The sequence below is a fragment of the Dama dama genome, chromosome 5 (assembly GCF_033118175.1).
Source record: "Dama dama isolate Ldn47 chromosome 5, ASM3311817v1, whole genome shotgun sequence".
Classification (NCBI taxonomy): Eukaryota; Metazoa; Chordata; class Mammalia; order Artiodactyla; family Cervidae; genus Dama; species Dama dama.
In genome coordinates, this window is record NC_083685.1 from 131,083,335 (window position 1) to 131,099,592 (window position 16,258).

A 16,258-nucleotide genomic window follows, 5' to 3' on the forward strand; every position below is an offset into this window, starting at 1 on the left:
AAAAGGATGCCCAGGAAATTATCCTTTGTAATTCTGCCAGTTTCAGTTTTGATTCTTTATGCAGCTAGTATCAGGATAATAACATTTGGTTGAAAAGAGAAGAGAAGAAAAGTTTCAAGAGGCTGTTCTGCACACATTTTGGTTGATTGGCTGATGTCAGGTTGACTACTGTTACTTTGCAATTCCTTTGACAGATGCAAAACAGGAAATTGCAAACAATTTTGACACTTTAAATACCCTTAAACACCCTCAGTGAGCACACACATCATGAGACCCTGAAGACTGTAAGTGACGACACTTCTAATTATTTTTGACTACTGCTATTAGTGTCACGAAAGGAAAGGTCAGATTCAGATAAAACAGAAGTTAAATCAGATTAAACATAGATGAACTGAAGAAGCGCCACGTTTTGCTCTTCAGTTCTACTGAAACAACTGCTAAGCTACACCCTAGGATCTTGTGGAAAGAACCCAGCATTTCGTGGCTGCAAAGATTATGAAATATTCAGCTTTACCCAGGGGTATTTCCTGACGTTTCTTTGGTAAACTGGAGCCTAACAGAAGATATCAGGAATTAGTGGAAGAAACAGTCTAGAAGCCTATTGTCACTACGAAGATGAAAGCAACTTTGATGATCAAAAAGAAGTCAATAAAATAAGACTGAAGTGGTTCCTGAACCCTTCCCTATTGTTCATCTGAGATTTCTTAATTTCCCTACTCTCCATCTATTATGGGGTTTTCTGTGTGAAGTCCTGCCATGAATTAGAGTGATGTCAACAGAGTTTTACCTTGAGTCATATTTTATCACAAACTGGAGGAGGCCCGGTCCTTCAGGGAACACGCTTCCTGCTCTTAAGAAGCTTGTCATCTTCTCCTAGTTCCAGACATCCCAGCCGGCTGGGGTGGGGGCCCAGCTGACCTCAGTGACGGCGGGACCTGGGCCAGCCCCCGGAAGGCCATGCTGCCCCATGGGTGGTGTTTTCACCTGCGGCCACATTGGCTCTGCTCTCCGACCACAGGGAGTCAACCACTCCCTGGTCCCAGGTGTCTGGGGTGGTGGTTTGTTTTCCCTGCCATCCTTAATAAACTTTCCCTGCCATTGCTATATCGATTTTTAAACTAGAAATGCTGTAACTTAAAACTGTCATGACAGGAGCAAAGGTTTGGAATTCAGATCAACCAGGGTGTGACCCCACCCCCCGACCCGGTACTGTTTTGCGGCTGGGTGACCTTGGGCACGTCACTGAGCCTCTGTGAGCTGCAGTGCACCAGTTGGGAAACGGGAGTGTAGTGCTGGCCTTAAATGGTGATTATCAGGATAAATGAACCAATTCGTGTAACGCTTCTTGTGCAGTGTCTCTCATCTTGTAGGCCTTGGGTAAATACAGTTACAACTCATTTTTCATCCTAGAATCATATTTTGTGATCCCATTGCCTGTCCAGCATGGACCCCATACAAGACATATCCTACACTGACATAACACAGACGTCCATGACACGCCCACAATACACATAGGATGCAGGGTGAACATTAGACAAGGGGGGGGGGGGAGCATCCGGGAGGCCAAGTCAGTAAGTACTGACACCACCACGCAGCATCAACCAGACATTCACGCCTGCCACTCTGTGCAGCCCCCTGCCTCGGGGTCAGGCTGCCCTGGCGGCTCAGAGGTTAACAATCCAGCTGCAAGCGCAGGCGACGAGGGTCCGACTGCAGGGTGGGGAAGATCCCCTGGAGAGGGAAATGGCTACACACTCCAGGATTCTCGCCTGGGAAATCCCAGGGACAGAGGAGCCAGAGGACAGTCCGTGGGGCAGCAAGAGTCGGACACGACTGAGCACACGACCTGGGGGTCCTGTTTGCCAACAACTCCAGAGGTGATGCAAGTCTCCCCACTCGCCTTAGGTCAGGGCTGCTCTTCACAGGGTCAAGATGACCGACCCGACATTCCTGTGCTGAACGGACTGCGGGAACAGCAGCGCGTAAGTGTCTGCCCACACCCACGACGGGTTCTGTCCCACAGGTGGGCAGTGCTGAGAAGAACATCAGCAATGCTGCAGGTTAAGGCCCAGGGCCGTGCATTTGTAAACAGTTTCATTAAGGCTCGTGATATGTATTGATACTCTGTGTACTTTTTAGTTTAAAATTAGTAAAATTTAAAAGACTTGGACGAAAAAGACACTTTCATTTGAAAATAAAATAGGTCATTAGCTATTGTCATAGTTGAATCATCCTGGTTATATTAGATCTGTTTCATGAACATAATGGAAGAAAGAAGGAGAAAATTAAAATTCAAGAGAAGGCGTGATTCATGTCTCTAAGTACGACGGTGTCCCTTTATCCTAACAAGAAGATCGTGTCGGCTACACCCCCAACACGCGCCTCCCCTCCGCCGGGTCCAGGCTGCCCTCCCTCCTGTAATGCCATCCCCGCCAGGCGGGCCCTCATTGGTCCAGGCCAGTTTGCGCCCCTCTGTCCTCTCACCAGGGATTGGATGGTTTCAGCTGAGCATGTGACCTGTTCTGGCCAATGAGATGAAAAGGATGGTCTTGCCGCGGGCGGGGGCGGCTGCTCCTGGGAAAGGCGCCCCCGCTGCTCAGAACAGGTCCCCCAGACATGAGCAGTCCCCTCTGCCTCTGGGTGTCGCCAGGTGTCTGCTCAGGATGCTGGGAACTGTGGCCGCCCTCAAGCTGGGTTAGGATGAAACCAGCACAGGACGCAGAGACGCGGGAATGAGGGAGCCGAGCCGGCGCGGGGCTTCCACCCGCAGGCGGTGGGTGACAGACCCCGTGGCTGACCACGTGCTGCAGGGCCCGAGCGTTCTGCCCCTCGAGGCCGCTGCAGCCCCGCGGACACAGGACGACCGCCATCCCCAAGCCCCTGGGCCTGGAGAAAGTCACCAAGCGAAGCGGCCGTGCGGGCAGGTACCTGCTCCTGTGACTCCAGCTCCTTCTGCTGTAGCTTCTTCTCTACGGATCGCACTTGTTTCGAGCGGTTTTCCAGTTCTTCTTGTAAAGCCTGAAACGGTGTAAGACAAATAGAAAAATATTAAAAATTAGCACCCTTCAGGAAGGAGCTCTACCACCTGAACTGGTGTCAGAACGGCCTCAGATCTCAAGTCTATTACAGTCATTCCAAACAGTTCAGGCAGAAAAAAGCCCAGCCTTTCAGTATTGCACCCAGATGTTTCTTACTTTAGCAATAACTAGTGTTAAAAATTCCAAACTTACCAAACAGACACATTAGCAGGTGTAGATTCATCTTATAAAAATATCTCCTCTGTTCCCAGCACAGATGCACAAGCATGTGATAAAGCGTGAAACGACTGCTAATTATTGAAGTAGTTCGACCAGTACACCTGTGAGGCGCCCTTACACTCTGAGCAGTGCCGTGGCCGCGGGGACTGAAATATGGGACCAGCATGGCGCTTTTCAACATTGCGCCATGGTGATCTGAGTAAGTTGCGGTGACCTTAAAGGCATATCTTTATTAAGCCACTGAGGATAGCACTGAATTTGAAGAACCCGTAAGAAGCAGACAGAGGGGAACTCTCTCAGTTGCCAAGTAGCCGTTCAGGTTCCTCTGGGGGAACCCGGGAATGACAAGGTTCAATAAAGAACACTGTATCAACCACTATTTTAAGTAAAGAGGTGAAATAGAAGACAAACAGGAGCCATTCAAACAATCCCACGTGATGACAGATACAATCCACGGGGAATGACAGTGGGCAGGAAGATGCTGAATGAATTCTCAAAATAAAATTCATTCAGGGAAGACACCCAGGTTTCTGCTCCAGGCTAAGAGCTGTGTAGGTCCTTCAGATGAAGCAGTGAAAGAAAACAGGTGAAACAACTCCCTGCTCTCACCAGCTTCCATTACACCGGGGGACAGACAACATGCAGTGAGTATATAATACATGTAGCACAGAAGGAAAACAGTGCATCGAAGGGGGTTCTGGAGTGGGTCGTGTGAGAGGCGGTCACAGAGGAACCTGCAGGAAGAACCTTCCAGGCAGGGGGCCCCCCACACGATGGGGGGGGCGGCACATCACATCAGCTCCGTGAAGCCACAGAGGGTAGCTGAGGACTCTAGGTTTTGTTCAAGGTAGACGGGGGCTCCTGGAGGGTTATGAGGTTCGCTTCAGCTGATGCAAAGATTTGACTGAAGAGGGGTCCGGGCAAAGCAGAGAAGCAGGGTCCAGGCCGCTGAGACACACAGGGAAGGTCCAGGGGACTGGACCGGGGCGGTGTCAGGGCCCCAATCCACTTGAGGACATGGGTCACTGCCCTGAGACATGGGTGCAGAGTGAAAAATAAAGAGACGATGACTCTGCGGTTGAGGCTGGAGCAGGAGGGAGGTGAGGGAGGGAGTGGCATTGAGGGGGCATCCAGGGCTCGGCCTGGGGTGGAGGAGTGGGATGCACGGCCCACGTCCTGAGATGCTGGGGCGGGGAAGAGCCGCGGTCCGGGCAACCGAGTCAGTTCGTGTCCAGTAACAATCCCGTCAGTGCAACTCCAGTCTTCTTTCCACAGAGACACAGCCCCTGGTTCTTGGCTTTTTTCTGGTGTTCTAGATTCACTGGAGCATCTGGTGAACACTGTGTGGTCACTCCCCACGTGGAAAAAAGTGCTTATCATGTGCCTCTAGTTTCAAGGGGGGTCCACATGTTGCCTGAAGCCTGTCCATGGATGAACCCCAGGCTAAGAACCCCTATTTAAAAGAGAATAAGGAAAAAAAAAAGAGAGAGAGAATAAGGGGGACTTCCCTGGTGGTGCAGTAGTTAAGAATCTGCCAGCCAACGCAGGGTTCGTGGGTTCGATCCCTGGTCCAGGGGGATGCCACGCGCCGTGGGACAACTACCGGTGCACCGCAGCTGCTGGAGCCCTAGCCGGCAACGGAGAGCAGCCCCCGTCTCCACACCCGGAGAAAGCCCACACGCAGCAGTGAGGACCCAGCACGGCCAAAGATAGATAAACACAAGTTTAAAAAAGAGTGTAATGGTTTGACTGAGGAGAGAATGAGAATGAGGACAGAAGCTTTAGGGGCTTTTTGACATTATACTGGAATCTAAAATCCACCCTTTAGCCAAGCCTGACAATGAGCTTCAAACTCTATTTTTGTTTATATTAATGATTGTATTATTGTGGGCTGTTTCCAGAAGGATGAATGCAGTTGTCCTTATGCTTTTTGACCAGGTAGCAATTTTTTTCTTTTGATAGTTTTGTACCAGTGCATAGGATCTTGTTGGCGTCTCTTACGGCCTAATCAAGGAGCGAAGTGAACACGGGGCTGGGAAGAGACCACCGTGCTTTCTGCCCAACTCTCTCCTGCTCTCCATCCTCACACCACAGTCAGAGTGACCCCATGCCCCAAAATCCAATCACGTCATCCTCCTGCTGCAATACTCAGACAGCACCGCAGCACCCCCGAGATGTGGCTGAGACTCCTGAGCGAGCGTGGGTCTCAGGGACCTGGGTCTCCAGGCTCTGACCACCCTGGGCCGAGGGAGCCTCTGTGTCCTGCAGATTTTGTGGCCACGATCAGTGACCACGTGCCACCATTGACTGCATGGACTTTATTTTTCAGCCTCCTGGCAATCCTGTGCAGAAGGCACTCTCTCACCCATGTTGGGGAGGACGGAACTGAGGCCCAGAGAGGGGAGAGGGCCTCCTTGGGTCCATCCATGGGCCAGAAGTAAGGCCCCGGGCTGGGACTGCCCACGCTGACCAACCTCGAGTTCAGTGATCGCACGTCTCCCCACAGCCCTCCTCCCTCTGCCCCTGTCTTCTCTACTTTGCCTGGAAGCCACTCTGTTCTTGGTGTAACCTCACTGACCTGTCCAAGGAGCAAAGCCTGGACACTGTGGGGCTGTGATCCGTCCGGGATTCAAGGCACTCTGTCTCTGTGTCTGTGTGAGGCCAGGACGCCTGCAGCCCCGGGCGCTTTCCAGCCTGGAGCCAGGCCTGGTGCACGCCGACACTGGGCCCATGCTTGGGCAGGAGCTAACACACATCTCAACTATTTCCCTAAGCAAATTCCTTCAACCATGGGGTCTTCCAGCTGTCCTCAACACGGCACAGTAACTGAAAGGCCATCAAGTTTCTCAAGATGCAGAACATACATCTTCCAAAGTTCTCTCTCTATACACATACCTGATACATGTATACACATATGACACTATTATGTGTAATGACATATTGTCTGGTTTCTGCCACGATAAAAAACGACACTCCTTTGTTTCTTGGTTTGTTGAGATGTGCATCTCCTTTGCCTTTTAGACAGAAAACTGTCAGCCCCGCAGTCTCGCCTCCACCCTGCCCTTCCCCAGCAGAGCCCCGGGCACGGCCCCCTCGAGTGTCCGTGTCCCCACCCGTCTCTCAGCCCTTTCCTCCTCCCTCCTGTCCCCGCCCTCCACGAGGGAGCAGGCGGAACCCGCAGTGCCAGGGCACAGGGGCAGAGCCTCCTCGATGAAAGTTCAAGGTGCTGTGGGGCCTTCCTGGGGGGCCCTGACGGGAAAGGCCTGGGCAGGGGGCGGGGCCTGGGCAGGGGGCGGGGCCTGGCTTGGGGCGGGGCCTGAGCAGGGGGAGGGATCTGAGTGGGGGGTTCTGGGCAGGAGGGGGCGGGGGCGGGGTGGGGGTGGGGGAAGGGGCCCGGGCGAGGGGAGGGGCTCCAGGGCTCAGGCCCCCACAGACGAGGATGCGCCGGTGGGGAGTCATGAAAGGAGCGGAGGTCAAAGCCTGACCCTGCGTGACGCCCACACTAGGAGCAGGCAGAGAGCGAGGAGGCCAGAGGCCGGGCGGGGATCCCGGTGCTGGAGGTGACGGAGGACGAAAGGAGTCCAGGGGGTCTGACCAGAGAGTCCCCGCGAGGACAGGGGATGGCGCCAGACCTGCCCTTTCTCCGCCTTCACACAGCGAAGAAGAGATTGCTAACCCACCGTGTCTCAGCAATGCTATGAAAACAGAAGGGAAGTTACATTTGCTTTTCAAAGGGCACCGCTTTCAGTTTGCTCATAGTTAACTAGAGGGTTCACGTGATCTTTCTAGGGCTAATCAGAGCAAGCAATACGGCTAGAAATTCTTTTTATTACCTAATAAAAATCAGTTAAAAAAACTGAAGAGTGACTGAGTAATATTCCACTTTCCAAAAAGTTAAAATGCATCAGATGAAAGGAAAAGGACAGTTTATGCTGACAGCTGTTCCTGATCTCATATTCTAAAACATTATTAGGTCAAGAGCTGTTCACCCCCCAGAATGGACGCGGGCCTGAGTGCGACAACTACTGAGTAAGCACTAGCAGGGACCTTTCTTCTCAACTGTGGCGTCTTCACTGGAAAGCCTTACAGTCTGACATTTGACACAAACCTACAAATACAACTTTTACTTTATTCCTGAGAAAAGCCCAAGATCATCAAAGCATGGAATGTCCAACATTGGGTCAAAAACCTAAAACAAAGTCCCACTTGAACAGCCACGAGGCATGTTCTGCAGACGTGCCCCTCACCTCTGCTGGGTGCACTGGCCTCGTGACTGAAGGGCGGCTCTCCCAGCGAGACCTGTGTCTAGACGCCAGGTGACGGGGCTGGCAGCGGGCACCACCCATGGCCGACTCTCCCAGAGATCTGTGTGGACTGCCGACAAAGAATGGCCTTTTCCAGAAGAAAAGCCTGCAGCTCTACGGGAACAACAAGGGCAGATCACACTCTGCGAAAGGGAGCGGGCTACAGGATAATCTGATTTGTTTGTTTAAAATATGAAAATAGAGCACATTAGACTGTAAAAGGGCCACAGGTTATGGATCCTCAGGGCAGGGAGAAGCCAGGCAGCTCATGTTCCTGGAGGAGGCACCTGTCAGGGTCTCAGGGCTTCGCTGTTCATTTAGAGGGAATAACGAGGACTAGAGTCAATGCTATTTTCATAAAACTTATAAACAGGCTTCAAAGTCAGCTGCTCAACTTCAGCCACACATTAAGGGCTTCTGTGGTCTTCCTGAAAACCCAAGTGTCCCTCCTAATTCTAAGTCAGTTAAACAAACATGAAATGATGGCAGATACACGCTTTTTAATAATGGACACATGAAATGCAAGTCCATTTGAATTAGAAGTGGCTAAAAAGTTATGTAATAAAGGAAAAATTCACTGGAAAGGAGGGATTCTGGGCTGTGGGGACACAAAAGCCACAATCCCAGAGTCCCCAGGGTGAAGGGTGTTCCAGAAGCGCGCAGACTCAGATTAGCACAGGTCTCTGGAGAGGTTTCTGACCTCGGCTTTAGGCAGACTCCACCGGGTCCTTATCCGGAGTGGGGTGGGGTGGGCATCCAGGGCGACCAAGCTGCAGCCTCACTGCCCTGGCCCAGAAGGCTGGCCCCTCCTAGCCGCAAACCAGTCTCTCACCCCAGGACGCCTGGCCCGCGGGCTGTCACCAGACAATACGATCCCAAACTCCCCACGCTCCCGTCTTTACCGAGACCCTGGGCTGTGAGAAACGTGGAAATAGCCACCGGCAAACGGAGGCAGAACCAGAAACACAGATGTCACCCTGCTCCTGAGTCCCACGGGCCGTGCCCCGCTTCTCAGGAGCGCGCAAGCCGGTTCTCACTCCCGGAGACTCAGCGTGTCCTGAGCACCTTCTGCCTCATTCCGTGCATTCCGTCTCGGCAAACGCCGGTGTCGGGCCTCGTCAGTCGTCCTGAGGCCGCCGGCACGTCTCCTGGGCCTGCCGACAGTCGAGGGGCGAGGCTGACCGGCTCCCCCGGCCCCGAGCTCCGGCTCACAGAACGCGTTCTCTGGGGGCCGCGCCTTTGAGTGGCACAGCGTCCTCCCGTTTACAGGGACTGGAGACCGTGGGGGACGGTCCGTCTGTTAAATATACAGCTGGGGACTGGGTTAAGTCAGCGGTGGGGAATCTCGGAGCCGGGCGAGACGCGGAGGGGGCCTCGCCAGCAGCAACTCCGCGCCGCCAGGAGATGAGCACGGAGAAACGCAGAGCGTTGGCAGGACGGCTGGCGCAGGAGAGGTCAGCCCTGCAAACCGAAGCCAGGCGGCGGGGTGCTGCTCGCTGGTCTCCCTACGCTGTGTTTGTTTGAGTTTCCATAATAAAGAGAAAAAGGAACGTTTAAAGCTTTTTCTACTTAAGACACATGAAGTCACCATATCCTTCTTTTCACGAGGTTTGAATTTACTATTTTATTCTGAAGAAGCATGATTCACGCATCCTCCACCGGCAGGAGGGACAGGGCAGGACTTCCCGCACCCTGTGTGTTTTGGAAGACGCCGGGGTGCCCAGATTCTGACCTAAGGAGAAGGTGACTGGACGGGGAGGCTTATTTATTCTTTTATCGAGACACAGTTCACATGGTTCTAAAACACGGTGATGGTCTGTTTTCTATTTAAAACCTGTAATATGACTTGCAAGTTTGTCTCACAAAGTATCTGTCGGCTGACTGGTTTATCCATCAGACAGAGAGGACACCTGACCTGTGACTCAGTGAAGAGACAGATTATAACAACGAGAGGAGGAGAGCTCTCCATGAAACCTCACTGCCTTTGTAACAATGCTCACACCTCTCTAACGTAAGGAGACTTCAGTTTACAAATGGTGCTGACAATTATTTCTGATGAATGGGCTTTCTTTGAGAGGAAAGTTGATGCAGAAACAGCAACTATTTTCCTCTGTACTACAGCTAACTGAAAGTTGAAGGGAAAATTAAGTAAAGCTATAAAATCTCATCATTTTGGTGTCAGATTTGTACTTATTTTGCTTTTTTTCACATCTTAAGCATCTGGGATCCAGCAAGAAGACACATCCTGTCCCCGAGACAAGGAGACAGTCTGGGGTTACGGAAGATGACACCAGAGCAGAGGTTGACGCTTGTACTGGGTGGTCTCACTGGCTATTTACACAGGCCACTATTTTTTTTTTTTAATGGGCTAAATCTACTAACAAAAGCGTCAAGTCTTCTTCACCTGAAATGTCAGTCAAGAGTTCTTTTAAAGTGATTTCTTCAGAACTACTCAGAATGAATAACAAAACCATAAAGAAGTCTTATCAGTGGTTCTGCAGAACCGGGAACAGGTTTGTACTACAGATCAAGTTACTGAAATAGACCACAGTTACTGCCAAGGCCACATGTGTATTCAAAACTCAATACAGTATTCTTTAAGGCTTGTATTCAGTTTTTTTTGGTTTCCCTGTTGGTTCATTGGTAAAGAATTTGCTTGTCAATGCAGGAGACACAAGAAACACAGGTTCGATCCCTAAATTGCAAAGATCCCCTGGAGAATGAAATGGCAGCCCACTCCAGTGTTCTTGCCTGGGAAATCCCATGGACAGAGGAGCCTGGAGTGCTAGTCTGTGGGGTCACAAAGAATCGGACACTGCTGAGCCACTAAGTGCCCACATGCACATTCAGGTTTTTAATTTTTTCACATTCCATGCAAGTAAGTTATTTTTTTTCTCATTTCTTTAACCCTCATAATTCAGTCTCTTGTGATAGTGTATGAAGAAAAGAAGGAGTTTTAACCCAATACGTGGGATATTCTTCACATGAGGCAAAGTTCCCTCTGGGTGAAAACTCTTCAGCTGTTGCAACAAACCTCGTGGATGAGAGCTTGCACTTTGATCTGAGGCTGTTGTTGCAGTGCTTATGAGGCCACTGATGCAGCTTGAAAGGCAAAAGTATCGTGGCCAATATAGAGTAGCACTTCTGTCAAAGAACCCCAAAGTTTTCACTCTTCTTTTCTTCTCTCTCATCTATTTTCTGGCCTTTAAAATTCCTAAATGACTTCCTATAAAAGTCTTAAAACTGCACTTTAAAAAGAGTTAGTGTTTCCTGGTCTCCATGGAGGTTCCAGGAAAAGAAATCATGTTATCCCAAGACTTTGATGATCTAAGGAAGCTGGAATCCCCCAACACACCTCATTAATGTTCCCCAGCAGCACACAGCCTGTCCTGACCTCACCCACGTTTCTTCTGGGAGCAGTCGGCACATTTCTGCTCAGGAAATTCAAAGCACATTGCCCACTCTGTCCCTCCAGATGGCGTCACTTGTGAACACGTTCTTATCTCGGGGGGTAGAAATCCAGGACCAAGTTCAAGAACCGGGCTAGGACATTCCAGGATCTCAGAGGAGCTCCCTCTCTCAGCTGGTGTGACCACCACGTACACTGCGGTCAGTCTATAGAACAGAGACTGCCCTCCTGCCGGAACCCAGGGAGGAGAGCACCCAGGAGCCACCGGTCTAAATGTTTATTTTCTTGCATGGTAATCGTCCACACGTGAGGTCAACTTGAGCCTGCAGCACCGTTCTAACCCCAAAACAAGCCATGAATTTCTCCTCTGTTAAACCTGAAGTCATATTTGTCAGTCATGTCCCCTACATGAGAACACATTTATGAATCATGATTCACCTGACGTTTCCCCTTCATCTTAGACGGTAAGCGTCACAAGGGTCACCAGAAGGGCTCTCTGAAATGCTTAGTGAGATGTTGGCACTATGTTAATTCCCAGGTGGCGCAGTGGTAAAGAATCTGCCTGCAGTGCAGGAGACACAAGAGACTTGGGTTCACTCGCTGGCTCGGGAAGATCCCCTGGAGAAGGGCGCGGCAACCCCCTCCAGTACTCTGCCTGGAGAACCCCATGGACAGAGGAGCCTGGCGGGCTGCAGTCCTCGGGGCCGCAAAGAGCTGGGCACGGCGGAGCGAGTGAGCACTCACGCAGGCAGCAGCAGCTCCTGGCGGCATGAGCCAGCTTTAGAGGACAAGGGGCTCGTCAGTGAGGACAGCTGGGGTCTCCCTGCTGAAACCCTCCAGACTGCCTTTCCCCCCTTGAGCCACACAACTGCATCTCCTCTTGCTGCCCTTGGATAAAAGTGTAGGCGCTTTACTCAGGCCGCTCCCTCACGCGTCCCAAGGGGCGCCTTGCCCTGTTTTCTCAAGAGAAGGCATCCACCAGCGTCCTTGCTTCTCTCTGCAAAACCTGAGGGGCTGGTCACGACCACTGGACACTCAGGCCTGTCCAGAACACCCGCCGAGACTGGCCAGAACGTCCGTGGATTCGGACAGCCCACCGTGCCTCTTTGCACTCTGATAGCCTGTAAACACACTAAAGACGCTGTCATGCTTTGCTGTGGGGAGGGCTCTCCTCTGGAGCCTGGGTGGGTTGGGGGGGGCAGCCCAGATGGTGAGCCCACCGCTCCCTGCTGGGTCAGGCCGCCGGGTCCTGGCGCTTTGCCACGGCCGCCGTGGGGCTGACACACATGGGGAGGGACGTCCCTCGTTTCGTGTCTCGTCCTGGAAACGCGAGTCCCGCCCGCCACTCCTTTCCGAGTGCCCAGCTCCGGGCCTCGTCTCAGCCTTGGGAGGCCCCAGAGTGCTCCCCTCACGAGACGCCTGCAGGGCCGGTGACCACTGCAGGCACCACACTAGCTGCTCTGTCTCTCTCCTGCCGCGTGAGCGGCCACGTCGGGTCAGGGAGGCAGGCACTCCGACGTCACCTTGGCACATCACTGGGTGAGGAGGCCTCAGGTGAGGCCCTCCGGGACCCCCCCCCCCCACCCCGCCCCCGCCCTGCTCACGGAGGGATGGGATTATATTCGCCAGATAAAGTATTTTTCTTTCCCTTTTCAACCTCGGGATACTGTGCTATCTGGGGCCAATACTCATGAAGGAAGAAGTTTAAAACTTTCTGTTTAAACCACTTAGAATGAGAGGATTTGCAAAGATCCTGTTTAATGTTCAGCTGACACATTGTCAAAAACATTTATCATGCAACCTTTGAAGTTCCTCCCACTCCCTTTCGGTTATTAAGGCTCGGATTGCAGTTAGTTATCAGCAACAAAGCACACATGATAGTGTTTGTACTGTCAGACTTTCAGCTTGATTTCTGGACTACTGAGCAAAATTAAATTCTTAGATCAGAAAAATGATTAGTGAGCTGACTTTCACTGCTGAGGGCACAACACTGCTGATTTCTGAAACCACTTCAGGGTGCACCTGGAGACCGTATAAGGGACTTGGAGAGTTCACCTGAGTGTTTCACAACTGCAAATTTTAAGTGTTTATACTCCAAACTGTAAGCATCTTCAGATGCAAAAATGTGTCAGTTTATGTTTGGCTCTGATTCTTTCAGTGCAAAGTAGAAATGGGGACTTACATTATTGAGAATTCTCTGGCAACTCAATTCCTAATATAAATATCTTGGCATTGAGTATACATATCTCCAGCTCACATTTTGCAAGAGAGAGAAAACTCATTCTAGATAAATCAACTGAATGGTATTTTTAAAGTACAAACAATGTGTCAGACATCATCCAGGAAGCCAAGTGTGGATCAGACATCATCCAGGAATCCCAGTGTGGAGTGAAGCCACAGTCTCACCTCTGAAGGTGCTTACACTGTCATAGAAGGTATGTGATCAGGACAAAAAGCAGGGGGTTCAGTGAGTGTCTTAAGTGTCCAGCTGAGAGCACAAAAGGCAACAGAAAGGAGGCGGGAAGGCGGTCAGGGACACCCCAGGGAAGCCAGCAGATGAGTGCAGAAGGCGGGAGGCCCCACGGCCAGTCCCTGGGCGTCTGCAGGAGGTCGCCAGGGTGGAGCAGAGGCAAGGAGGGTCTGCTGCGGACAGAGAGGCGTAAGGCACAACAGGCAAACACGACGCTCGCATTTCGTTTGGATCTTGATTCAGACAAATCAACTTTAAATGGACATTTCAGGAAAGCTGGGCCCACCTAATTATGAAGCAGGTATTAGATGATACTACAAGACAGCTATTAATTTTCTTGGGTATGACATTGGCACTGTGGCTGTGTGAGATGGTGCACATGTTTTCTGAGAGGCCTTCTGGTATTCAGAGGATAAAATGACGTGACGTCTGAAATGTGCTCAAAGTTATTTTAGCCAAGGAAGGAAGGACAAAGTGTGAGACACACATGGCCCACTCTTGATAACAGTTGAAACTGCATGATGGACATGACGGGGTTCATAGCACTGTACTTGGCTTTTGGGTATATCTGCAAACTTTGACAATAAACCTCAAAAACAGTCCACACACAATTAAATGACGGGAAGGAAAAGCACAAGGTGACCAGGACAGTCTTCAGGGAGGAAGTGGCATTTGGGAAAAACCTTGAATAATAGCAACAACTCTGACAGGCAGGGGTGAGGAAGGGGGAAACTGTCTGCTAAAGAAGCAGCTTTTGCAAAGGTAAATACAAGGGAATAAGTTCAGTTCAGTTGCTCAGTCATGTCCAACTCTTTGCGACCCCATGGACTGCAGCAGGCCAGGCCTCCCTGTCCATCACCAACTCCGGGAGTTTACTCAAACTCATGTCCATCGAGTCGGTGATGCCATCCATCCATCTCATCCTCTGTCATCCCGTTCTCCTCCTGCCTTCAATCTTTCGCAGCATCACGGTCTTTTCAAGTGAGTCAGTTCTTTGTATCAGGAGACCAAAGCATTGGAGTTTCAGCTTCAGCATCAGGCCTTCCAATGAATATTCAGGACTGATCTCCTTTAGGATGGACTGGTTGGATCTCCTTGCAGTCCAAGGGACTCTCAAGAGTCTTCTCCAACACCACAGTTCAAAATCAATTCTTTGGCACTCAGCTTTCTTTATAGTCCAACTCTCACATCCATACATGACCACTGGAAAAACCATAGCTTTGACTAGACAGACCTTTGTTGGCAAAGTAATGTCTCTGCTTTTTAATATGCTGTCTAGGTTGGTCATAGCTTTTCTTCCAAGGAGCAAGTGTCTTTTAATTTCATGGCTGCAGTCACCATCTGCAGTGATTTTGGAGCCCCCCAAAATAAAGTATGGGAATAAAAATAAACAAGGGAATAAACCTACCCATATATGATTGATTAATCCATGACAAGGAGGCAAGAATATATAATGGAGGAAAAACAGTCTCTTCAATAAATGGTGTTGGGACAACTGGACAGCCACATGCAAAGGACTGAAACTGGACCACTGTCTTACACAACACACACAAAAGTCAACTCAAAACGGGCTCAGGACATTCTTGAATGTGAACCTCTTAGAAGAAAACAGGCAGTAAGCTCTTCGATACTGGTCTTAGCAATACTTTTTGGACCAGTCTCCTCAGACAAGGGCAACGAAAGCAAAAGTAAACAAATGGGACAACATCAAACTAAAAAGGTTTTGCATAAGAAAGGAAGCCGTCAAGAAAATGAAAAGACAACCTACTACACAGGAGAAGCTACTTGCAAATCATATGTCCAGTAAGAGGTTAATATCTGAAATACATAATATGTAAAGAACTTGTATAACTTAGCACTAAAAACTGAAAGAACCTGATTAAAGAATGGTCACAAGACCTGAACAGACATTTCTCCAAAGAAGACAGTCAGATGCCCAACACATGTGCAAAGATGCTCAACATGACTGATCAATAGGGAAACGCACATGTAAACCACAGTGAGACCACTTCATACCTGTCAGAATGGCAATTATCAAAACAACAAAAAAATAACAAATGTTAGTGAGGATGTAGAGAAAAGGGAACCCCCCCACCCCAGTGCTGTTGACAGGGATATAAATTGGTGCAACCATTATGGAAAAAAGTATAAAGATTCTTCAAAAAATTAAAACTTGAACCACCATACTATTCAGTAATTCCACTTCTGGGTATTTATCTGGATAAAATGAAATAGTAACTCAGAAAGATATGCACCCCAATGTTCACTGAAACATTATTTATGATACCCAAAGCATGGCACCAACCTGTGTGCCCACAGATAGATGGATAAAGATGCGGCGCTTACACACAGGGGATCAGTTCTCAGCGTAAAAAAGAACGAAATAGTGCCATTCACAGCAGCATGGGTGGGCCAAGAGATTATCACACTAAGTGAAGTGCGCCAGACAGAGAAAGACAGACATCATACGATATCGCTGGCATGTGGAATCAAAAATAATGATACAAATAAATTCACGTATAAAACATAAATAGACCCACAGACATAGAAAACAAATTTATGGCTACCAAAGGGGAAAGTGGGGGAGGGGATGAATGAGGAGCTTGAGATTAGCGATACACATTATTCTGTATAACAGATAAACACTACTGTATATAAAATAGATGGCCAACAAGGACCTTCTGCACAGCACGGGGAACTGTATTCCTCACACTGTGATAGACCATAATGGAAAAGAATATGAAAACGAGGCCACCCTCTTCCGTCTGACCAACAAAGCCCAGAAAAACATGTAATTTCTGCCGTGCCATGCGGGGGG

General features: G+C 50.0%; 1 protein-coding gene across 3 annotated transcripts in view; it reads right to left on the reverse strand.

Moving 5' to 3' along the window:
• CEP112 (centrosomal protein 112) overlaps nucleotides 1-16,258 on the reverse strand; it is a 309,494-nt gene that overhangs the window by 21,843 nt on the left and 271,393 nt on the right. For all 3 annotated transcript variants that reach the window (XM_061145040.1, XM_061145039.1, XM_061145038.1), the window contains one exon: nucleotides 2,929-3,018. In XM_061145040.1, the coding sequence (XP_061001023.1) occupies nucleotides 2,929-3,018 (90 nt within the window). The remainder of the gene's footprint in view (nucleotides 1-2,928; nucleotides 3,019-16,258) is intronic.